The sequence below is a fragment of the Pan paniscus genome, chromosome 10 (genome assembly GCF_029289425.2).
Source record: "Pan paniscus chromosome 10, NHGRI_mPanPan1-v2.0_pri, whole genome shotgun sequence".
Taxonomy (NCBI): domain Eukaryota; kingdom Metazoa; phylum Chordata; class Mammalia; order Primates; family Hominidae; genus Pan; species Pan paniscus.
In genome coordinates, this window is record NC_073259.2 from 41,759,960 (window position 1) to 41,785,463 (window position 25,504).

Sequence of the window (25,504 nt, forward strand, 5' to 3'; positions counted from 1 at the left end):
TGTCCCAGGCACTCTTCTAGATATTGACCACCAGGATAAAGGTCACTGTGCAGGTCAAAGGTCACAGAAGAGGGAGTGGAGGAGGAAGGGAGGTGAACGATCTTTCTATTTCAATCTAACTCGGCAAAGCCTGTGAGTAAGACCGTCTAGCTTCAGAAACAACAGTCCTGGAAAAACTAGAGGGGAAGGAGGAAAAGAATAAATGAGCAGCCCCAGGCAAGAGGTGATGGCTGAGAAAAACCAGAACGGAAACAGAATGAGATGAAGTGCCTGGGAAGAGGGCTCCAGCAGGGGACATGGGAAAGAAAGGAATGGCTGGGAGGGAAGGCAGCCTGGAGCCTGCTTCCCACGTGGGAAGCATGGTGAGAGAAGGCTGGGGACCTCCCTTCCCGTGGGCATGCTGGCCCAGCCACTCACCACGCCTGGACCCTCCAAGGCCTTTGTTTTGTGGAAAGCTCTGCAAGCGTTTGCTCAGTATGGCTCAGGAAACAAGTGTCCTTTCTTCTGGGGGCCAGATTATCATGCAATGAAGAGTACAGAAAACAAACATAATTATTCTTTCCACTTGAGAACCATGCACCACCCCGGCTGGGGTTGGCAACGGAACCAGGTGAAGGAACTCCTCTGCTCTTCCTGGCCTGTATCAACACAAGCTATGATTCATATCTTTCCTGTGGAAACTGAGACTCCCAAATAATCTCTAGATGGGGGAGAGGCCTACCCCCTGGCCTCAGTCCCAAGGAGGAAACAGTTTAGAGAACAAAGAACTACCGCTCCAAGTGCCAAGCTGCCATTCCAGGCAGGTGAGAATGTCTGCCAAATGGTCGGTTACCAGTGTGCCCCTAAAAGGACACCTGTGTGGAAAGACCATGGAATCTGGCTCTGCTTCTTGTGGGTCTGTCTGACTAGTTAACCATTCTGGGCTCAATGCCCTCATCCACGAAATGGAGACTGAATGCTGATTAATTCCTCTCTTACTCTCCCAGGCTTCAAAACCACAGCAAGAAGAAAGCAGGCAGCAAGATAAAAGAAGATTCAGGCCAGGTGCGGTGGCTCAAGCCCGTAATCTCAGTACTTTGGGAGGCCAAAGAGGATGGATGACTTGAGCTCAGGAGTTCAAGACTAGCCTGAGCAAAATGTCGACACCCAGTTTTTACAAAATAGTAAAAAAATTAGAGCGGCATGGTGGAGCATGCCTGTAGTCCCAGCTACTCAGGAAGCTGAGGTGGGATGATCACCTGAGCCCAGGAGGTGGCGGTTGCAGTGAGCCGAGATTGAGCTGCTGCACTCCAGCCTGGGTGACAGAGTGAGACCCTGTCTCAAGGCAGAAAAAAAAAGAAGAAGATTCAGCAATGTTTTGGTTTGACTCTTCCCATGGTGGAGATGGGGCAATGAGTTGCAGAACAGAGAGATGAGGTGCCTTGAAGTCTTCTTTGCGGTTTGTAGACTAATATAGAATGTAGGGCACAGTCTACAAGGTTAACAGGAGAAACAGGGAAGGAACGAATCCTCTGCTAGGTGCAGCTGTTGGAGCTCTTTTGATGAAGGACTGGAGAGCTAGGAATTCTTGGTCCTCAGGAGGAGGAGGAACCTGCCTGGGAGACTTCTGGGATAGGCAGCCTCAAATGCAGCTTGGAGGTGATGATTCATGGTACACCATCTTGTACAGTTTTATCTTCCCAACAGGACCATGAGCTTGTTGAAGATAAATAATGTGCATTGTGTTTCTTTTGAATTCCCACAGGACTAGTCACAGGATGGACATGGTTGGCACTTCCTTAATATTACTTGATTGTATCAGAAAGAGGGAAGCCTCAATAGACATTTACTCAGCACTTACATATACCAGGCATTGCGAAAGTTTTCACATGTGAATATTCATTACAAACCCCATTTTACAGACATGCAAGTTGAGGCACAGAAAAGTTTCATGGCTTGCTCAAGGTCCCACAACTATGAGCAGGTCTGAGATTCAAACCCGAGTCTTTCTCCTCTCACAACCTCTCTTCCCAGGAGACAGAGCACTGGCTGGCCTTGAGAGTCACATTATATTGCAGCGGGCAGGGCACAGGCACACATACACTCCAGAAAACCATGTGTGACCTACACAATAGAAACGGAAGCTTAAGAGCAGAATAAAGGGGCAATCAAAATGGGGTGGATTCCTAAGGAAGATGATTACAGAGCGCGACCTTCAAGATTTGGAAAGACAGCTTGATGGGGCTTGGGGAACCAGGCAGTAGGTGCTGAGAAAATGCTTAGGGAATAGGAAGCACCCCAAGGAAACAGTGAAGTGTAGTGGCTTGTATTAACACAAGATGTTTGGACAGGATGGAGTTGGTCCCAGGCCTAAGAAAGCAGTTTAGAAATGAGGCAGTGTTTGCTGAGTCCTTTACAAGATGCATCATTAGCACATGACGGAAAGCAATTAACTTGCTTCTTACTCATATGCTGATCAAGTTGCAACTGGAAAGGAGTTTGCACGTTGTGGGGAGGGGGTGCCAGGGAACCAGCCAGTGGCCCTTACACCATTTCCCGAGGGATGCCGAGTGTGAGCTCAGGGTTGGCGGATGCCCAGGGAATGCCATCAGAAGGCCCTCTCCACTAGCAGTGCCCCGCCCCCACAGGATGCTCATAAAAGCCACGAGACCAGGGCTCTCCAGCCACCTGTCTTCTCCACTGCCTGTACCAGCCCACCTCAGGTGCCTTCTCGCCGGCCTTCCTCACCCACCATGTCTCGGCAGTCCTCCATCACCTTCCAGTCTGGCAGCCGCAGGGGCTTCAGCACCACCTCGGCCATCACCCCGGCAGCTGGCCGCTCCCGTTTTAGCTCTGTCTCTGTGGCCCGCTCTGCAGCAGGGAGTGGGGGCCTGGGAAGGATCAGCAGTGCTGGGGCCAGCTTTGGAAGCCGCAGCCTCTACAACCTGGGGGGTGCCAAGCGGGTCTCCATCAGTGGGTGTGGCAGCAGCTTCCGAAGTGGCTTTGGTGGCAGGGCCAGCAACGGGTTTGGAGTCAACAGTGGATTTGGCTATGGGGGTGGAGTTGGAGGAGGCTTCAGTGGCCCCAGCTTCCCCGTGTGTCCCCCTGGAGGCATCCAAGAGGTCACTGTCAACCAGAGTCTCCTGACTCCTCTTCACCTGCAAATCGACCCCACCATCCAGCGGGTGCGGGCCGAGGAGCGCGAGCAGATCAAGACCCTCAACAATAAGTTCGCCTCCTTCATTGACAAGGTAAGCAGGGGCTTCATCCACCCCCTTGGGTTTGGGATCAAATAAACTCTTGGAAGGGCCATCCCATGGGGGGAGAGCAATAATGCAATGACCCCACTGTGGGAATGAGCACTGTTCAGCACGGGCTCCCAGGGGCTGAGACCCTTCCAAGTCAGGCCGGCTTGCCCCACAGGACCTGGTAGAAATTTCCTCTCTTTCGGAGCCACATGGGCTGGTTCAGTCAACACCAAGAGAAGAGTTTTGTTGATTCTCTACAGGAGAGTTGCTGCTCAGCAAACCACCCTAACCCAGAGTAGGTGGTGTTGAGAAACTGAACCCAAGAGCAGCTCCCCAACAGAAGCCTCTAGTCCCCACCACCCGAATCCTATGCAAGCCCTAGGGAACTTTGCGGTAGCTCCATGGACTGCCTCCTTTTGGGTTGGAGTTGTCAGTTACATTATTGTCAATGGGTGCCAAGTGAAAAAAATATCTTTTTCTTCTCTCCCTTATTAATAGGAGTGTCTAACTCTGCCTCTCCAACTTCTCAAGGTTTCATTCTCTCTTCTTCCCTCCAGGTGAGGTTCTTGGAGCAGCAGAACAAGGTCCTGGAGACCAAATGGGCCCTCCTGCAGGAGCAGGGCTCCAGGACTGTGAGGCAGAACCTAGAGCCCCTCTTTGATTCCTATACCAGTGAGCTCCGACGGCAGCTGGAAAGCATCACCACTGAGAGGGGCAGGCTTGAAGCTGAACTGAGGAACATGCAGGATGTTGTGGAAGATTTCAAAGTCAGGTAAGTGGGAGACTGGCTTCTGGCCACACACAGCCATCTGAAGGCTCCTTTGTGTGAGGACCAGAGAGGTGCAAAGGAGCAAATGCCGATATCAGCCGGGAGCTTTGGAACTGCAGCCTTTATCCTGCAAGGTGGAGACAGCACTGTGTGGGGTAGCACAAGGACCTTCATCTTGTGTATTGCTGTTGATGAAGATCCTATTCCTATTTGTTCACATGACTGCAAAGGGATATCAACATCATCCGACAAAGCATTGCTACTCACTCTAGAAATCATAATGTAATTTCACAGTCAGCATATTGTTTAATTCCATTGGACATGGGCTCAATTATTGAGATGGTTTGCATTTCCAGGATGGCATTCACTGTAGAGTGAAGAGAGGTAACAAGGAAGAGTTTAAAGGAGGGCAATCTGACTTTTCTTGTGGTGGGTAACTTTTGACTGCACATCATCCAGGCTGCAGTAGGTGAGGTATCCAGTGGAAAGGGATTTGGTCCAGACTAACCCATTAGCCAGCTTGCCCTTATTTCTAAGCTCGAGCTACCCCTAGTTACAAAAAGCATATTTCTCAGGGGCCACCCTGAGGTTCAGTGAAAATATATCAAAATCTACCCGAAACAGCCTGCTGAACAGATAAAGTTTACTCCACGATTTCGGTAGACACTTGAGGTGGAAAAACATTTTAGATTAGCATTGCATATCTATCAAAAGATGGAGTTGCATAAGTATATTTTTGTATTCCTTTAAGTTCCATGCTCACCTTCTACTCTTAGAAAAGTTTATTAAAAACTAGCAGAAGAAATTATCCCCCTTTTATGGAGGGAGAAATAGAGGTTAAATGAATCACACAAAGTCATGCCCAGGTCAGCGGAAGAGCTGGAAATGATTTGAGGGCTCTTAACTCTTGCTACACCAGCCTGGAAAGAGTTTAATGCAGACTTGCTCAACAGCACACCCCCCGCTCTGTCCTTATAGGTACGAAGATGAAATTAACAAGCGCATGGCTGCTGAGAATGAATTTGTAGCCCTGAAAAAGGTGAGTGGGGATGTCTCTCTCAAAGGAGAAGGTTTAAAATGGAATCTGGAGTGTGGGGTAACCTGACCTCTGACCCTTGGGCCACCCAAGAAATGTCACATCAACCTTGAGAATATCTGCAGAGTTCAAACCTCCCAACATGTTCCCTCTACGTTGATGGCCCCATTAGCCCTACTTGGGTTTCTGTGAGCTCAGGGAATTCAAGCCCCCAGTTCTCCGTAATTACCCATCCCCAACCCCAAATCCCCCAGACCCAGAGTTTTCTAAAATCCAAACTAGATGGGCTGGGGAGAAATCTGCTCAGCTTCTTTTGGACTGGATACTTGGGGCTGCAGACTCAAAGGAGCATCCTGCGCTGTCATTCCAGGACGTAGATGCTGCCTATATGAACAAGGTGGAGCTGGAAGCCAAGGTCAAATCTCTGCCCGAGGAGATCAACTTCGTCCACTCAGTCTTTGATGCAGTAAGAGTCTGCAAGTATTTCTGTCTCTCCTAGGTCTGGAGCCTGGAAAGAAAAGGATGATGTATTGTGCCATTCATTCATTCAGTGCCTCTGCCCAGCATCTTGCTTGGATACTTCAAGCTGGGGCTTGGGTGGTAGGGGGACCAGGGAGAACCACTTGGAGCCTTGTCATACTAAACTACCCCAGCTCTGATGCTTCTCCCCCGAGCTCCCTCATCCCATGGCAGGACAACATCTAGCAAGGAGAGAGTACTGATTCCCAAATTCTAGGACACTGGGTAATTTCCCAAGGAATCAACACATACCTGCTCCCTTCCCCTTCCCTGAAAAGTATTAAAAAAAAAAAAAAAAGGCAAGCTGTTCCTCAGCTCATTGGTCAGGGGGCTTCCTACCCTTTGAAGATGCCTCATTCTGGGCGCTACCCCTCCAAAGGCAGAGACCTGGGTCTGTGGAAAGGGAGAGAGAGGTAGAAAGTGATGGAGTCACACTGTGCAGGGGGAAGCAGTGTCCCAGATGTCCCCAATGCTCTTAAAGAAGCCGTTTATGTTGGCATACTGAACAGACACGTGTCACATTCAAATCTATGTAATTCCAATTCAGAGGACGCTTACCCACCCTCATGCCTGGGGAAAGCACACAGATGGGAGCCTTGAGAAGTAAGGCTGGGAAAGATTTTCACCACACTGATCTTTTGGGATGAATGGGAATACCTAGGGAATAGCTGAGAGAATCTGCCAGGAATACCAAGGAAAGGATTCCTGACCTAGATGGGTAGTTAACCACGAAGATTTAAGATTCTTCATCTTATGCTTTGGTGATGCTGAGTTTACTGCCCTGCAGGAGCTGTCCCAGTTGCAGACCCAGGTCGGTGACACATCCGTGGTGCTGTCCATGGACAACAACCGCAACCTGGACCTGGACAGTATCATCGCTGAGGTCAAAGCACAATACGAGGACATTGCCAACCGCAGCCGGGCCGAGGCTGAGTCCTGGTACCAGACCAAGGTGAGCATGGACACCTCCATGATAGGTTCCAGGGTTAGTGTTCTCTGAGGCTCCACATTATCACTTAACTCAGCCTCAGGAAACGTGTGAGCACATTCGTTTATTTCAACTTAGCAGGCATGTCTTTGATGCTATGACAACTTAGCTTGAAATGCATGTGGAAACCAAACCAGACACACTAATACATGGTCAGCCCAATGCTGGGAGCTCAGGACATCCACTGGCCCCACATTCCTCAAGATCTGGGTGGGAGCAGGGTGAGACACAAGGACAACCGAGACACAGTCATGAAGCAGTTTCTAAAAGGCTTATTTATTCTCTATATATTTTCTGAGCTCCTGCTGTATGCCAATCAGGGTTACAGGGTTGCAAATAAATAAACCGCAAACAGAGAACCCAAGCTCTGGGAGGCCATGAAGTGAATGGACAATCATGGAAGGGAAAAGATAGCATGAATAAAAAGCTTCCAGGAAGACGTGGGGGCTTTGTCCAGTTGGGAAGCCATGAGGGACAAAAGATTGCCGAGGAGTGGGGAGAGGTTTAAGGCTGAACAAGGAGCTGGCAGGCAAGAACAAGCAAGGGAGTTTATGTCAGGAAAAGGAAGGCTGGGATAAACACAAACAGCTACTGCCCAGAGCTCAGACAGCCGCAAAGAAGTTTGGCTTTGCGGGGTACAATTGACCCATGATACCAGCTCTCTGTCAAATCCAGACCCCTCTTGGGGCAGCTTCTCACCTACGAGCTGGTTCCTACTCTTTCCCTGCTCCATACATTGCCTCATCCCTTCTGGTCAGGAGTGTGGTGGAAAGGAAGGTGGGTAGCAGGGATCAGGGGTCCACAGGGCAGAGGCAGCGCCTTGACGGTGAAAGGAAATGTGATGCACTTAACCCCAAGGTGAAGTGGTTGAAATCGATAGCAAACGATTCCTCATGTTGTTGGGTTGTTGCTCCATTTAATCGTGTATACCTAGAAGCGGGAACCTGAGCTATTCAGCACTTTCAAGAACCCCACAGATCTTGACTCTGGCAGGGGATCTCCTTTTGTCAGGGAAGGGTGTAGGTTTCACTTCAGTCTGCTGGAGGAGACAGGGTGTAATTATTGCTCTTAAATTCACATGTCCTGGATATGCACCATTAGATTGAGAACTACCTGAGATTGGGAATACTTTTACAAAGTCTTCAAAATTGTGCCTTCCACAGCCTCTGCACCATCCCACACCATTCCCCCATATCTCCTCCCTGTTTCCCCAGCATTGGTGTTTGGAGGGCTACCAAAATTCATGGGCACAATTGGTCTGGATGCACGCTCTGTGACCAGGAACTCCCCAGGGACCGTGACCAAATCACCGTCTCACTCCTAGAACTCACCATGTTCCTTCCCTCACCCAGGGTCTTCATGCAAGCTGTTTCCTTTGTCTGGAATATTCTCCCCCACAACTGGTCACTTAGGTCCCTCCTTCTCATCCTTCAGACCACAGTTCAAGCATCTCCATCTCTGGAGAGACTTCTCTGACCACCACTTCCCACTTCCAAATCTAGGTCAGATTCCTTCATTACACTCTCCCAGGACCCTGTTCATTTCCTAAGGGCACTGATCTTAGTGTGGAACTATACATTTGATAATATGCTAATTCAGTTAATGTCTATGTCCCCCAATAAACTGTAAGCTTCAGGGGGAATGAGTGAATGACCAGGAATGAATGAGCCTGCTTGTGGCACCCAGGGTGGGTCTGTGTGCACAGCCAGTGCCTGGGCCAGGCATTTGACTCAGTGACTGGGTTTGCTCTGGTTCTCTCAGTACGAGGAGCTGCAGGTCACCGCAGGCAGACATGGGGATGACCTTCGAAACACCAAACAAGAGATCTCTGAAATGAACCGCATGATCCAGAGGCTGAGAGCTGAGATTGACAGCGTCAAGAAGCAGGTAAAGATTTGGCAGGGCCAAGAGCTCCTCAAATGCTCATTTCTTCTGGGCCTTTCTGCCATCTTTAAGAACTCCTCCCCAAGAAGCACCACACCTCCATGGGCTGTCAGCAGGACTCATGGCTTCCTCCTGTACTTACAGTGCTCCAGCTTGCAAACGGCCATTGCTGATGCAGAGCAGCGGGGAGAACTGGCTCTCAAGGATGCACGGGCCAAGCTGGTGGACCTTGAGGAGGCCCTGCAGAAGGCCAAGCAGGACATGGCTCGGCTCCTGCGTGAGTACCAGGAGCTGATGAACATCAAGCTGGCCCTGGACGTGGAGATCGCCACCTACCGCAAGCTGCTGGAAGGCGAGGAGTGCAGGTGAGGCAGATGCACCAACTTCATCCTCAAAGCAAGTTGAGCTCACCCCAGCTTCCTGGGCATTCCTAGGGGCTCGGGCTGTTGCAGCCCCTTCTTCTCCTGGAAGAAAATGCAGTTCAGAGTTGGGCTATGGCAAAAAAATAATTTTAATTTCCTTCCAGGCTAGTAAATCATTTGAGGTGCAACTACAGTTAGCATCCCCATAGAAACCTAAAACCTGATCAGGTCTAAGTAACTGAATTCTACCAAAGGAGACATTTGGTTACATGGCAGCTCTCGAAATGTGGTCTAAAAGGCCATGGGCTGAGAACAAACAGTCCTAGGATTTGGGCTTACAGATCTAACACTAAGTAGCTACATAACCTTGGGAAAGTCAGTCTCCCTTCTCTGGCCCTCAATTTCTTCAATGATAAAATGAAAAGGTCAGATTACATGATCCACAAAGCTTCATGGGAGCTTTGTGCTCTGCCAGTTAGGAGCTGTGTAGCCAAGAGCAGATACTTAACCTCTCCACCTCTCAGTGTTCTCATCCAATAAAATGTGAATAACAATAGTTCTAAACTCTCACTTTATTAAAAGGGTTAAAATAAGGGAATACACACAAAGCTGTTAGAACAATGCATGGTACACAGCGTGTTCGATAAATGTTAGCTATCATTCAGTTTCATGGCCAAAGACATAGGCTTTGGTGTCAGATGAATCTGCCTTCAAATCCAGCTTTGTGACTATGGGCAAGTTAGTTAACTTGTCTGAGCTTCCATTTCTCCCTCTATAAAAGTGAGCAAATAATACCTACCTCATGGGGTTGTTGAGAGAACTAAGTGGTGTGATATAAGTAACAGGTACTCAACAGCTGTTACCTCTTGTTAAGTTTCTCAGTATGTGTTTATGAATGAATGCCAGTTCTGTCCTGAAGATGCTAAAGCAAAGTTACTTGGTTGCTAACATAATAATAAACTGATATTACTATTGTTATTTTTATGATTCAGACGCCTCTCCACACTTATATACAATAAGCTCAGCCCTGCTCAGTGCATGACAATGGTCCCTTGTTGAGAGACAAATCTTATTATAGGACAGGCCCTTCTTTCCAGTTGATGCCAGTATATGATTACTTTTAATTTCCTTAAGGCATCTAACTAGTTTAAACCAAAAATTGTATTACTGAGATTATAGATTTTGCTCCTGTGAACCTCAAACTCCACCTTATTTTATTCATTAGATTATTAATATTATCTTTAATACTACTAGTTCTCAAATAATTTCAACCTGTATTACTTCTGCAATAAAAATAATAAAGTATGTTTAAATGCTTTGTCAACAATTACAAAAGTGTCATTGCAAAGGCCCGTAAGCTGCTGGCCACATTGGTAACCTTCCTTCTCCCTGCTCTTCCCAATCAGGTTGAGTGGAGAGGGAGTTTCTCCAGTTAACATTTGTGAGTATGACATACTTCTTGGGCCATTTGGAGTGTGTGTGGTAGAGGGGATGGGGATGTGGTGGGCTTGCCAGAGGGTGAAGATATGACGGGTTAGACGGGATCTCACAGACAGCGTTCATTTGGAGAAGGTTTGAGGTTTTGGGTCCCTTAAAAAGCAAGCCATATTAGGAGTCTTTAATGTCACAGTTCTTTCCTCTTTGAGAGTGAGGGTGTCACAGAAGGGGTGATGAGAGGTTTGATGTCATTGTTCTGAGTGGGTTTAAAAGATCCTGGCCACATCTCCTACCTCCCAGAATTCCCTGCCTTTTTGTTGGGGCTGCAAGCCTAGCACAGAGGTGAGCACTTGATGTAGACGGGATTTATGAAAATTCCTGGTCTGGCTTGGACCTTTGAAGGGAGCCTTCATGCTGTGGACAAGAGCATTGCAAACTAGGCAGCTTCTCTCCTGAACAGTTTGAGAAGAAGCTCCACTGCTTGGCTCAACTCTGCCGAGTATAACTGCAGAAGGATGCCAAGGGTTTTCAAGGCAGTAAGGGCAGCATAAAATATGGCAGTTGGGTACAGTAGCTCTAAAACAGGAGAGGTATTAACAAGCTGGCATGGCCCTGTGCTGGTGAGAGAAGAAGTGGTCATTCGCAGAGCTCAGTGCTGGCATCACAAGGGCAACAGATATGACTCTTACAACTCACCCTCTACAAGTGAGTTTGAGTTTGGTTTTCTTGATGGGCATTCATAAGGGCAATTCATTATATTAGCCAATGAGTCTAGAAGGCAGAGCCCTCTGAACCACCCAGGTGTCCTTCTTCCCTGATGTCCTTGTCTAGTGGTGCCAGAGACCCTCAAAGCTAATTTTGGGGACAGGCCTTCAAGCATAACCTTGAAGCTCCTTTTCTCTTGAAAACACCTAATTGTCTGTATTAGTTTTCCAGGGCTGCTGCAACAAAGTACCACCAGTCAGGTGGTTTAAAGCAACAGAAATGTCTTGTCTCACAGTTCCGGAGGCTGAAATTAAGGGTTAGCAGGGCCCTGGTCCCTCTGAAACTTGGAGCCTGGGCCAGCCTCCTGCTCTGTATATCATGCAGAGTGGCACTATCCCCTGTCCAAACCAGATGGTGTTCTGGAACACGGAGGCAGCATGGGCAGCCCAGCCCCCCTCCAGCCTCCTCCTAGCTCTGGCGGTGGCCATCCATCCTCGGTGTTCCTTGGCTTGTGGCTGCATCCCTCCACTGTCTGTTTCTGTGATTGTATGACCGTGTCCCTGTGTGTCTGTGGCATCAGATGAATGTCTTCCTTCTTTCTGTATGGACACCAGTCATGTTAGATCAGGGCCCACCCTACAGACTTTATCTTAACTTGGTTATACCTGCAACGATCCCATTTCCAAATAAGGTTGCATTCACGGATACTGGTGTTAACACTTCACCATAGGTTTTTGAAGGACACAATTCATCCTATAACGGAGTCTATTTTTTTAAATTTGATTTTCCTTCTGCAGGACCCAAAGTAGGGTGCTAGAATGTGTAAGGGGATGAGTTATAAATTAGGAGAAGAATAGGTTGGGAGGAGAACGGGGGCAGAGTTCACTGGCCAACAGGTTAATCTGTCACTTGATCCATCAAGAATATTCCAGCCTCCACCCTGGGATTCTGAGTGTGGGGCTGGGAGACGCTGAGGGAAGAGGAGTGTGCCCCTCCCCCCATAAGCATCCAGAAGGAAGAGAAACTTTGGAGTCAGGCTCAGACAGGGAGACAGACCCAGACGGCACAGCAGGAGGATCAAAGGGAAAGCAGGTGGACTGGAGCTGCTTCCAGGAGGAGAGGGCTCCAGTAGGTTCTGGAAGGGGAGGAGGAAGCCATTCCAGCCTAAGAGGCTGCCTGGAGCTGCAGCTCAGGAACACAGGCAGTGATCTCACTAAGCAGGGGACGTTGGAAGGAGGCAAACTGCTGGCTGACGAGACCACCCCCTCCCCACCCAAGGACTCCAGGGCACAGGCCCTGACACTCCCAGCTGTCTTCTCGCTTGCACTTGATCTGACCACACCTCCTCTCTTCCCGGCAGCTGTGGTCACCTCCACTCTTTCCAGTGGCTATGGACGCGGCAGCAGCATTGGAGGTGGAAACCTGGGCCTCGGTGGGGGCAGCGGCTACTCCTTCACCACCAGTGGTGGGCATAGCCTGGGTGCAGGCCTGGGAGGTTCTGGATTCAGTGCCACCAGCAACCAGGGCCTAGGGGGCAGTGGTTCTAGCGTCAAGTTTGTCTCCACCACATCCTCCAGCCAGAAGAGCTACATGCACTAAGAGAGCCCCATGGCTCCCTCTCCCCTGCCTTGAGGCCTGTTTGCAGTCACACCTGGACACCAGGGTCCTCCTCCTTCCTCTCTCCTTGTAAGGTGCACCTGTGCTGCTGGGAGCCTGGAGTACTGGCTACACCCATTCCCAGGCCTAAGCCAACCTCTCCCTCCTGACCGTGCCCAGACTGCCAGCAGCACCCGTCTGTTACACATGTGAAACCAAAGCCTGCTCTCTCCCAAGGCTCTCATTCAGCCTATCTTGCGAGGCCCGGGCAGCTGGAAAGTCCTCCTCCAGCTCCACCTCCCTCCCTCCCTCCAGATGCAGAGGCTGGGGAGTCTCTCAATGCCAGGTTGTCAACCACCTGTCTCATAGTGTTTATAAGTGGCCTGCTGGGAGTGAGTGCTCCCTCTGTTCCCTCCCTGGAATGTGTCTATTAAATGCATGTGTCACCTGTTTGGTGTCTGGCCCTCTGTTTGGAATGGTGACTGACCCAAAGCAATTCTCCTCCTCTCCCAGGCCTGCTCCCAGCATGGGGATCACACAAGCAGTGCTCAGAGGCATCAGCCCTTGCCCCTTCCCTCTGAGCTAAGAAAGCTGGCTGGGAGGAAGGGAGGGCGGCCTGCAGAGGTGCAGGGAGTGCAGGGCTGGCCAGACTTCCTTTTTCCTCTCCTTGGCATGCCTTGTTTGGGAAGCCGGAGCTGCTGGGAGAAGCCCAGACCGGCCTCCCTGCTCTGTTAGTGCCGTCCCCATTCCAAACCAGTATTCCAGAATACTGACGCCGGGTGGGCAGCCCAGCAGAGGGGCTGATTGTTCCCTGACAGTTTCAAACTTGCAGACCCAGCAGAGAAATAACAGGCCACGAAGAGGAATTAAAAGGCAGCCCTGGGAGCAACGCTTTCACCAAGGAGAGGAGCCATTTAGCCCACAATTGCAGGCAGCAGTGAGATATCCAGTAAGCTCCCACATTCCTGAGTTTACAGTCTCCTGGACCCCTCCCATCAGGCCTGAGCTGGGGCATAGCCCAGTGGGCTCACCCAGAGTGGGGCAGTCGATGTGGGCTTGGAGAGAGTGAGTTCAATGCTCAGGAACTGATGTGAGCTACTTGGGACGGGGTTCTAAAACACCCTTGTCCAGGGTGAAGGAGCAGGAAGTGAAGTCGGGGGAGAGGGAGGCCGTGAATCAGGAGGGAAGATGAGTGTAAAACCAGGGGCTAAAATTTGGAATGGATGGGAGAGGGAGGACGGCAGGAAGGAGAGAAATGACACTGAGAACAATTGTGAAATCCCTGGTGTTGGGGTGAGGGCGAGTTCAGACCAAGAGAGGAGAGAAGTGGAGGGACAGGAATTTGGAGTGACATTCTCAGGCTTTCTCCACTGGCCAAGCTGGCTCTCATCTCTGAGCCTGATCTTCCCAACTGTGTGGGGTGCAATGATTCAGGGCATGGGACCAGGAGTCAGGGTTCTGACAATGGCCCCAGTGCTCACTAGCTATGTGACCTCAACAAAGGTGCCTAACTACACTGTGTCTCAATCGGCCTCCTTTGTCAAACAAGGATCTTAACAGCAACCCCTGTAGTGCTATTTCAGATTAAAGAAGATACATGGAAACCAGCTACCCATAGTGGCTGCTCAAAAAATATTCAGAATTGTCCTTATTTTTATCATCCACCCTCACAAAGTTATTATGAGAATTAAATGAAAACATGCTTGCGGCTGACCTGTCGTGTGGTGTGGCACAGACTGAATCTCCAATAAATGAATTTTTAGAAATCATAAGTGAACAGAATGGGAGGAGCATAATTTAGTGACTTTGGGTTCAGAGCCCAAGACCTGGGAATAGAGAAGGGAGTTCAGATGAGAGGCTACAGGAGTGTCCACAATGTGTGGCTGAGAGCCTGGGTGGGTAGGGGGCCCAGAAACCCCCAGGCCTGCTCCAAGTCTGCTCCAGACTCCAATCCCCAGATTTTGTCCTGGGGGCTTTGTTTAAGGGGAAAAATTGTGTGTATTTCCCAAGTCTGTCTTCCATGCTGAGGTGAGATAAGGGTTATTCAAGAAACCCAAATTGGCTGCACAAGACCACAAAGGACTCGAGAGAGCAGACAGAGGAAGGGGTGTGGGGGCTGGCCCTAGGCCACACAGCTCATGATGGACATGGCTGGGGACATACCTGCGTCCTCACAGTGCAACTCCAGTGTGACCCATTGCAGCATTCCCAGAGTATATGGACAACTGAGTCCAGATTCTAGGTCTAGAGAGATCATGTCAGAAAGAAAATGGACATATTAAACTTTCTGCCAAGAACCTCCTGCCCATTTAATGGAATTCAAAACTTCACCCAGTAATATGATGGTGGCGTGTTCTTTTCTTGAATTATCACACATGCACCTGGTTGGTGCCAGCCCCTCTGATTCTTCCTGCTTCTCCCCTCTCCAAACAAAACCATTTGTCCCCCAAGCCCATTGCACCAACATCTGCTTGGCTCTCTATGTTCCAGGTTCCTTCCAGGCTGAGGAAGAGGAGGAAGAGACTGCCACCTGGACTCTGAGATCCATGTTGTGCAGAGCCTCCCTGCACTGTTAGGGATCCCATATCCCAGAGCCCTCTGGGAGGCTCCTGCATGGAAGCTCTCTCAGTCTCTTACCTCTGACTGGGGCAGGTGTGGTTTCTGGAACAGGAGAACAAAGTCCTGGAGACTAAATGGAGCTTCCTGCAAGACCAAAAAACCACCAGGGCCAATTTTGAGCCCATGTTTGATGTCCACATCAACAACATGAAGCAGCAGCTGGACTGCCTGGGTGGAGGGTAGGTGAGGTTGGATGTGGAGTTAAAGAACATCCAGGACGTAGTAGGGGATTTCAAGAACAAGTGAGCAGACGGTCAGCCAGTGCCTGGGCCAGGGTCCTGCCCTGGGGCTCCAGGGGAGGTCAGAGGGGGCAGGAGAAACAGCCTCTGCTCTCCAGAAATGTCCAGTCTAGTGGGGAAATGGAACACACTTAGGGCACAGAGGTGGAATCAGAAGTAAACATAAAAGTGTCAAGAGAGCTGGGACCCACCCTGTGGTCAAGAATGCTGAGGCTTTAGTGAAGGGCTGGGATTGTAGATGATGATACCTAACATAGGTACAAAAAGCATGATACACACAGCATTCTTCAAACTCTGCAGATAAGGAAAGTAAGGCTCTGAGATAGCATACCAAAGATGACACAAAGTGGCAACTCAGGAGTTAAGAATGAATCCCATAGAATCTCACTCTCACATGAATGCAACTAAATCTCACTGCTAATTTGCACAGTGTTCACATATTCACTCTAATCCAGGCCAAGAGGCTGGAGAACAAAAAAGAAAGGACACATTTGCTGCCTTCTCCCAGGACCACACACACACACACACACACACACACACACCACTAAACGTAATGAGATGCTCAAATGCTCATGCCTGCAGATACAAATTTCTTGATTTTATTGTTTTTACTTATTTTTATTTCTTATTTTTCTGGTTCTAATTATTTTTAATTCTCTTGGTCTAACCAAAATTAGTAACTGGATCATGAGTTTTGGTTAACACTGTTTGTATACTGTAGCACAAGTTCAGGTTTTAGAGTTGTGCTGTCCAACATAGTAGCCAGGAGCCAGTGGCCACAGATGACTATTTAAGTTTAAATTAATTAAAATTAAATAAAATTTAAAATTCAGTTCCTCAGTCACACTTGCCACATTTCAGGTGTTCAATGGCCACACATGGCTAATGGATCCTGTAATGAACACAGATACAGAGCAATTCTGTTATCGTGGAAAGTTCTCCTGGATAGCACTATAGACTTCAGAGTCAGTGGTTTTAGGATCTTGGCTCAACCACTTAATGGCTGAATGACCTTAAGAAAACTATTTAATCTCTCTAAGCCCCAGGTTCTTTATCTGTTAAAAGAGACATCAATAGTGCCCACCTCACAAGAGCATTGAGATTATTAAATCAAAACTTGCATGTAAGGTGCTTGGTAGGGTTCACAGTGCCTGGCACATATTAAGTTGTTAATAAGTGTTAGCTATGTTTATTGTATTTATGATTAGGTACGTGTAGTGATACAGACGCAGACAAGAGAAGCAAGTGCAGATGGGTAATTTATAACATGTATGCAAGCGTGGACTAACAGTGTTTCAATACAAGAAGACTTCCTGGAGGAAAAGGCTAAAGCTTAGCGTTGAAAAGGAAGAAGGCACAGGGGAGGGATATGGTAGGGCATCTGTTGAAGAGTGTGTTCCTAGTCAACGACCAGGCAGTGTTCCTGTGGTATCAAAGTGGCCTGTGCAGGGCCAGGCGATGCTTGCCCTTCAGCAGAGGGACTGTGAGCTGGGCCACATGGAAGACGAGGACAGTTGTATGGAGTTAGGTGAAGAAGAGACATTCAGAGTTCATTAAAAGGCAACTCAAAGAAACGATGAGGAAAACCAAATTGCTCTTCCCAGAGAACACTGAGAGAAAGCACAATACTGAAATTTCAATGGCAAGCAAGAGATTTTCTCAGATCCTATAGAGCAGCAGAGGAAATATGAAAGCCAGGAAGATCCTGCTTCATGTAAGTCATGTGTGATGGGACTCTGTGGTTTTAAAAGAATGACAACTTTCCATTACATAGTAGAGAAAGATCCTCTGAGAGGTCATATGGCTGATGGGCAGAGCAGCTGAGATCAAAACCACAGCTGTCTAGCACCACGAGGGTGGGGTGTGCTGATGCACCCAAGTAGGTTGGGTGGGGAATGGGTCACCTGGAACAGAAGCAAAACTTCCTTCCCAGAGATCAGTGAGCAGGAGGCACCTCCACATGCCCCTGGGGGACAGACAGGGTGGGGTTGCTGCCTACAGGTAAGTTGAAGAATGAGAAACCTTTGGGGGAGAGGGTTCCTATGGTCCTGAAGTCTCTGCTCCTTAGGCCACAGTTCAGTGTGCCTGAACAGAGTGAGGGAAATGCGGGTGTTGTACAGTGAGGGGCTGCCGGCCTCTGACCTTTCTCCCTGTTCCTCTCCTCCCTGCCCTGGGTTGGGGCAAGACCATAAAAAAAAAAAAAGAAAAAAAAAAGGAAATGTATATGCCCCTTTATGGGACCCAAATACTCCAAGGAGCTGAGCTGTGAGAAAAGAAACCTCAAGTAGACTGAGAGGGGATCTGTTTTGTTGTTTTGGGTTTGGGTTGTGTTTGGTGGTTTATTTGATTTGGGATTTGGGGCCATGTGTGTCATAGGAGAGCCAGGCTACAGTGGAGCATTTGCTAAGGCTGCTCTGCAGACCCACCATTGCCTGTCCACCTCCACCCTACTGCTCTGACCTCACTACCAGCACCCAATCCAACCCCAAACCACTTCTTGATCCTTCCCACAGGTATGAAGAAGAACTCAACAGGTGCACTGAGGCAGAGAATGAGTTTGTGGTGCTCAAGATGAGTGGACAGAGTTCCTCCTGCCCAGCTCCCAGTGGCCTCATACAAGGCCTTATTTAATTTGCACAGCAAGCCTAGAAGTAGGTCTTACTTTAACAGTGGGAAAACTGCAATTCAGAGAGGTAAAGACACTTGCCCAAGGCTACCTAGGTAATCAGGAGTGAGTCAGGACCCAGGACTCCAAAGTCTGAGCTGCAAATCCCAATACCAGCCCCCGCCGTGTGGAGTCCAGTGTGGAGACAGGGGAAGCAAAATGGGCCTTGTCCTGGGCTGGGTCTCTAGGCACCCAGTCAGGCTCAGGAGGACGGGGCAGCCCAGAAGCAGCTCCACGGAGTCCTGGGCCTTCCTGCTTGGTGGCCAGGGCCAGAACAGGGTTGTCCTCACAATGTGAGGTGATGCAGGAGACCTTTCAATGTGGCACCAGAGCTGATGAGCAGGTGGGCACCCCTGAAGGCCCTGGTCTTCACAGAGTTTGGAAGTTCTACTCCCTCCCTCCTTTCCAAGTTCTAAGTTCTACTCCATGGCCTGGAGTAGACAGATGCTCTGTCCTTGGGAACTGAAGTTCTCCCACCTAATTCACAGACAGAGGGGGCTGGTTATCCCTGGAAGGGTAAGGCCCAGAGTGATAGCATGTTCTGTGGGACATGGATGCTGTCTACATAAACAAAGTGGGGCTGGAGGCCAAAGTGGATGCCCTGATGGAGGAAACCAACTTCCTGAGCACTTTCTATAAGGCGGTGAGAGTGCCCGGTGCCCCCTCCAACAGGAGGGCTGGGGGCTGGGTCTTACAGCCTCAGCTGGGCACAGAGCCTGTGGGCTCCTTCCCTGGTCTTCTCTCTGCTCCTTATCCCATATGCATATTGCAGGGCAGATGCCACTTCCCCTACCACAGGAGAAAATGAGGTTCCATAGAGCGGCTGGCAGGTCAAGAGAGATGAAAAATTCAGCCTTAACCATCTGGATCAAGCATGTTCTGTTGGGCAGGCAGAAAAATGGACCACCTGTCATTAAAATATGGATTTCCATAGAACTTTCTGAGCAACTTGGCTCATCCTGCCCTGCCAAAATTTACCTGCTGCTCTTCCTAGAGCAACTGCAGGGTGATGCAATTACACAAATCAAGTGGCAATTAGTGAGCCCTCAGGTGCTTCTGGGCGCAAACAACACAATTGCCTGGTTCTCCGTTTGTGTCCTCCACAGAGCTGCAGGCACAATGCTGAGCAAATACAACGGGGCCTGTAAGTTCTTGAAGCTTACAGTATAGTGCAGGAGAAAGGCACAACAGAGATAATCAAATCACTGTACTATTTCAGGCCCTACAGAGGCAATGAAGAGAAATGACAGTAGAAAGCAATCATAGGCAGTGGGTGGGTGATATTGGACAAGAAACTTGAAGGAATTGAGCATGTCAGCCAGGAAGGCATGGTGGGTGGGGGCAGTGCTCCAGCAAGAGGGAATGGGAAGTATAAATGCCCCCGGGTGTGATCCAGGAATGCCAGGAGGAGGACAGTATGGCTGGGGCAGAGGGGAGAGTGGTGAAGATAGGGCCAGCAGTGTCGAGGTGGGGTGTAGGGTGAGTGGAGTGCCTCCAGGTAGGCCTGGTAAGGACAGGTGATATGCCCATAGGGTCACACACATGTGATGCCCAACAGAAGCTGGTCACATTGTTCCAGGACCTGGGGCTTCAGCTCTGATTGTTTGGGTGGGCTCCAATTCCACCTTACAACCCACAGGGGGATAACCAGCCTCCTCTCTACTTGTTCTCTTCAGTGCTGACAACCAGGGTGATATTGGCTCTGAATTCTGAACTAGCCCACAGCCAGCAAGCCTGTGGGACAAGACCTTTGAACTAGATCTGCTGCCAGGAAAAACTATTTGGGAAAAACAAGCTGCAGCACAATAAGAAAATAATAATTTGTTGAAATGGGAAATGTATGAATCAGTCATCAATAAAGAGAGAAAAGGAATATTTTTACTTAGACTTCTGCTTTGGCCTACTGATTCTCAAATTTTAAAGAGCATCAGAATCTTCTGGAAGTCTTGCCAAACACCAATTCTGATTTAGTAAGTCTGGGCTGGGCCCACAGTGTTGCATTTCAATCAAGTTTCCAGTGATGCTGATGCTGATGCTGGTTTGAGGTCACATTTTGAGAACCACTGAGTTAGATTATCCTGAAAATGGACCATTAACAAATTAATTGTGGGTTCACTGTTTCCAGAACATCTTATCTGGATGTCATTTAATCTTCACAAATTCATTTGAGGCCAGTATTATGATCAGCCTTGCTGAGATCTGGGATGCTATTTAAATGTGATTGGCAGATACAAGACTGGAATTTGTCAGTTGGGTGCCCTTTCTGCTATTTCCAGCTGATTTCCATTTCCCATCCTATCCCCGAGAAGCAGGGAGGAGCCAAATTGGGAAACGCAACTGGAAAGTAGCCAAGTTTTCTGGCTTCTTCTGACTCAGTTTTCTTTCACAAGATATTTTCCTTATTTGGTGTGAAGGGCTGTATTTTCTCAGAACATGAGACATCTGTGATACTGACAGGTCACAACATGGTGTGCTCCTGTGACAACAGAGTGGCTTCTGGAGAATGCTGGCTGGAGTTACATGTGCTGCTGCTCCCTCCACGCAGATGAGCTGATGACAAAGAACAGCTATAAACTCAATGACCTCCCTAATGTTCTTCCCAGCCCTTTCAGCCTACACAGGCCACTCCATCCCTACCGTGCAAGACCCTCAATGCCAGGGTCTGTTCCAGGGGGCAGATCACAGCCTCCCAAAACACGCCCCCACACACACATGCATACACATGCTCACACACGCACATGCATGCACACACATACATGCACTCGCATGCACATACGAACGCACATGCACACTTGCACACACACACACGGACACACATGCACATGCACACTCTGCCTCAGCTCTCTCATTTGGACCCAACCACAAAAGCTGGCTCAGCTTCAGGCCCAGATCTCTGAAACCTCCATGGTCCTCCTGTTGATGGAAAACAACTGCAACCTGGACCTGGATAGCATCATCATTGAAGTCAAGGCCCAGCATGAAGACATCGCCAACAACAGCAGGGCTGAGGCTGAGTTCTGGTACTAAACCAAAGTGAGACATCAAGGTCAAGTTCATTAAACAAGCACAAAAAACCGAGATTTCAAAGGCAAACAAGATAAGAGCCATGTCCTCTCAGATGTCCCAGTCTGATAGGGTCAAGGGATCTGAGTTCAGCTTGGGGCTCACCCTATGTTACCTGGGGGAAGCATGTCAGGACCTGGGGAACAGCCAGATAAAGGCAGGAGGTGGTCAGTCCCTCTGCCAAGAGGAAGATGGACACACCTCCAATGCCCTGTATCAGAGAGAAAAGGGACAGCTGGACAGTTCCAGCCATCAGTGCCAACAGGAGGAACAGAGAGGGAGGGTGGGGACAAGAGGAAAGTTTAACCCCTTGTGGAGGAGGCTGGAGGATCCAGAGAAGAAAGGCGGAACTGGCTGGGGCCCAGGGGCTGGAGGGCAAAGTCTTAATCTAAGTCACAGAATGGGATTTTCCAGATGAGAGCAAACATTCTGCCCTGGGAGTCGTTGGGATGATAATTTGCAATGCCGAGGAAAACACGAACAAAGGAAAAGTGATTGGCACCTACCTGATGCTGAGTTTGGGAGGGTGAGATGCATGGTGTCGAGGGAAAGGGAAGAAAGACCAGGTATAGGAAGAAGAGAAAGAGCACAGCCACAGCTGTCCAGCTGTAGGGTGAAGCCAGTGGGCATAGAAAGTGAGGGACAGAGTCAAGAGAAAATGCAGATGAATTTGATTGGGCCAGAGGCGGCCCAGCAGGGAGGCTCTCAGACGCACATGAAAGCCTATGGGGCTGTGGGAAGCCACAACCTTCTCTTCCCTGGCCTGGCTGTCCCTGCCCACTGCACGCATCCCCCATCCGAGGTCTGCTTCTCCTCCCTCTTAGTACAAGGAGCTACAGCACTCTGCTAGCCTGCACGGGATGACCTCCACACCACCAAGATGGAGATCTCTGAGATAAACTGGTAATGCAGAGGCTGCACTCTGAGATTGATAACTTGTAGAAGCAGGTAGGGCTGAGCTCCCAGGTGTCCTTCCATCCATGCTCCTGCCTCCAGGTGGACTTGTGCCTGGGCCTCACTCAGCCCCTGCAGAGAGAAGCCTCCCAGATGAGTGGCCTTCCAGGAATATAAATATGCATTCACCTAGTGCAATGGTTAATATTGTCAACTTGATTGGATTGAAGAATGCGAGAAAGGCACTTTCTTCTGGAAGAGTAAATGGCAAAACTTTGGCTTGCTTTACTTACTCGCAATCCAGAAAAGTTCAGCATTGAAAAGGACCTCAGAGGGCTGGGTGTGGTGACTCACGCCTGTAATCCCAGCACTTTGGGAGGCTGAAGCGGGCGGATCACCTGAGGTCAGGAGTTCGAGACCAGCCAGACGAACAGCGTGAAACCCCGTCTCTACTAAAAATACAAAAATTAGCCAGGCGTGGTGGTGCACGCCTATAATCCCAGCTACTCAGGAGGCTGAGGCAGGAGAATCGCTTGAACCTGGGAGATGGAGGTTGCAGTGAGCAGAAATCGTGCCAGTGCACTCCAACCTGGGCGACAGAGTGAAACTCCATCTCAAAAAAAAAAAAAGAAAAGGACCTCAGAACATCATTTTCTCCATTCTGGCTAAGTCTCAAACTACCCAAGGGGGACAGAAATCAATCTTAGTTTTAAAGATGATGCAGCTCCAACCTCCTTTGCATTAAATCCACTTCAGGGAATTCTTTCATATTTTCAACTTAAAGTTCATAGAGGATCTTACTGCATCCTCCATGAACAATGTCACACACATTCTCATCGCCACCTGGCAGTGTGCCATGCCCCAGGCCACCATCGCCTGCTGATGCCAAGCAGCATGGGAACCTGGCACTAAGAACAAGCTGGTGGAGCTGGAGATAGCCCTGCAGAAGGCCAAGCAGGACATGGCGCAGCAGCTGTGCAGGTACCAGGAGCCAATGTATGTCAAGCTAGCCCCGGACATTGAGATCGCCACCTACAGGAAGCTGCTGGAGGGCTTGAAGAGCAGGTGGGCCACCCCTCCCCTCCCACTACCACCCAAACAGATGCACCAGACCACGACAGCAATGCCACAGAGGCCCCATGAGCCCCACAGTGTCAGCCCTCCAGATGAAGCTCCCAGGTCAGAAACAGGGTTAAAATGCAATTGCTCCCTTAAAGGCGTCCTGCAGTCGCAGCCCCTCTCACAGCTGTTGGACCCAGGGCAGGGGTGAGGGTCAAAGGGGTCAAGGAAGGGACGCTAAGCAAGACCCTTTCTTCCCAAGTCCTGTGAGAAATGCAATCATGCTTGGGACAAGCCTCAGGGGCTCTGGAATTTCCCTGCAAGCTGACGGTCTCGCACTACCTCTCTACCACAGCTGCCTCTTCTCATTTCTCTCTGTATTTGTGACTTGTTCTCTCTCCTGGATTTTCCTCACAGATGCACTTGAGCTTCCCAAGGCTAACAAGCTGAGGGAAGAGCTTGCCAAGCACAGTGCCTGATACATGTAAGCATTCTGTGCTGATAACTTTAAATACCAAGAACCCAGGGCCCCTTAACCTCTCAGCAAACAAAATGACTCTTTCTCTCCCTAGCAGTCACAGACTCACTGAAGGTGTCAGAGCTGTCAGTACCTGTGAGTCAATGTCTTGGAATGGTAGAAAAGTGGGGGGCACAATGGAAGCTGGGAGCATCACTCTTGAGGGTCTGGTGGGTCAAAGATGAGCAGGCAGGGGCAGGGATGTCACAAAGACCCTCTTGGGGGCTCTATGGGGACTCTTCTTGTGCCCTTCTTCCCCCTGAGGTCAAGAGAACTCAAAAGGGGCACATTCCATGTCACTAAGGAGCTCAACAACTTTCTCCTCACTCTGGCTTAATCTCCACAAAAACTGTGGCGATTAATCTGCAGGTGACCCCTCACCCCCAGGGCTGGTCCCAGAAGATCCCAGTGACAGGACAAGACTATTCAAACAATCGTGGGTCCCCAGTCTGAATGCCTGATTTCTCAGCTAGTGCTGTCAGGAACTCAAACTAACACAAATAAGAGGCTATTAAACAGATTAAATTTAAAGACCTATATTTAGAATTGAAGCATATGAATTCAACAAATAGAACAGTGACTGATCTGGCGTGGCCTCAACTCACAGGAGGGAGAGCAGCAGTGACCTCACCGAGTGACCCACCAGGGCTCTGGGGCTGTGTGTAAAAGCTCAGCATCATAGGCGGCATTAATGGGAGCATTGAGTCCTGGTCATGGGAGTAGAATCCCCTTGAGACCCATGTGGGTCAGATCACATTAGAGAGGCTGGCCTGCCAGGATTGGGGAGAGCCTGGAACCAACTCATCAGAGGGGCAGGAATGCCTCACCAGGAAAAACGGACGCCAAGAGGGGAAATCAATGAGATGTTTCCAAATGTTTACCTGGCTTGCAAAGATGCATCCAAGTAGGGAGTTCCCGTTGCTGAAAATATTGAAGCAGAAGCTGAACAATTGTATCTTGGCAATGTCATTGAGGGGTTCTGGTACTGGGGGAGGCTCGTCCAGGTGGCCTTCAGGCCTCTTTCGAAAAGGAAGTCTATGGCTCCCTTCCAGAATACAAGGCCTCCTCTTCCATCCAATGTGACAGCTGCCTACAAGACAGGGGAATGAACCCAGCACAGGAGCTAAAAGCCTTGGCTTCTGGTGGGCGTGGACTTGGGTATGCCACTTGATCTCTTTGCACCTCATTTTTTCCTCTACAAAATGGGGGTGATTGTAGTAATGGTGTCCTCTCAGCCCCGTTGAGATCCACATGGTCACAGCTGTGAATGTGCCTTGAGTATGGCGATGCCCTGTGCAGAGGTTCATGAGAAGGTAGCGTGTGACGGGGTGGTGAGTCCACACCCACCCTCTCTCACACTGGCTCAGGCGTTCCCCGAGGCTCTCAGGGAAGGGAGGGTTGCCTGGAACAAGGCACTGCGGGAGGGGAGCAGGCATGGGGATCACACCCAGGAAGGGCGTCGTGGGAAATGGGAAGAACCTGCCAACATATCCTGAGCCCTCTCTCCACAGCTGAGGTCTCTTCCCCTGGGGCCACAGGCTCCAGTGGGGGCAGCGTCCTCTGTGTGGGTGGGGGTGGCCACAGCAGTGGCCTCTGCCACAACAACAGGAGCAGTGGCATCAGCTCCACCAGCAGTCACAGCAGCTCCAACATATTCATTGTCTCCAAGAGATGGCCCACCAAGGAGAGTCACAGCAGCCATGCACCCCCCCTGCCTCCGCTGCCACTCCCCTCAAGCCCTCAAGCTTCCCAGCTCCAAGGCTTGATGTTTACTGACATACTACACACAAAATCAACAGCAGGAGGTACAGGGAGCAGGAAGTGGCTTATGAGGTCATCCTGTCCATCCCTCTGCCTCCAGAAGGTCCCCACAGAGGTACCCCACCTGCTCCCGATCTCTGCAGGGTCCTGCAGGGTCCACAGGC

General features: G+C 49.7%; 1 protein-coding gene across 1 annotated transcript; it reads left to right on the plus strand.

Moving 5' to 3' along the window:
• The first annotated feature begins 2,664 nt into the window (after nt 1–2,664).
• Nucleotides 2,665–12,973, plus strand: KRT75 (keratin 75). Its single transcript, XM_003831048.4, has 9 exons — nt 2,665–3,230; nt 3,785–3,999; nt 4,975–5,035; nt 5,403–5,498; nt 6,339–6,503; nt 8,301–8,426; nt 8,568–8,788; nt 10,192–10,226; nt 12,288–12,973. Exons 1-9 carry the CDS (start codon nt 2,733–2,735, stop codon nt 12,524–12,526), a joined length of 1,656 nt encoding a protein of 551 aa, XP_003831096.3. The 5' UTR covers nt 2,665–2,732; the 3' UTR covers nt 12,527–12,973.
• The last annotated feature ends 12,531 nt before the right edge of the window (nt 12,974–25,504 follow it).

Excerpts from the sequence above, each read along its gene's own strand:
- KRT75 (XM_003831048.4), top strand. The coding sequence starts at position 2,733 with ATGTCTCGGCAGTCCTCCATCACCTTCCAGTCTGGCAGCCGCAGGGGC. Across the intron at positions 3,231-3,784 it reads TCGCCTCCTTCATTGACAAG|GTGAGGTTCTTGGAGCAGCA; the intron begins GTAAGCAGGGGC and ends TCTTCCCTCCAG. Across the intron at positions 4,000-4,974 it reads GTGGAAGATTTCAAAGTCAG|GTACGAAGATGAAATTAACA; the intron begins GTAAGTGGGAGA and ends CTGTCCTTATAG.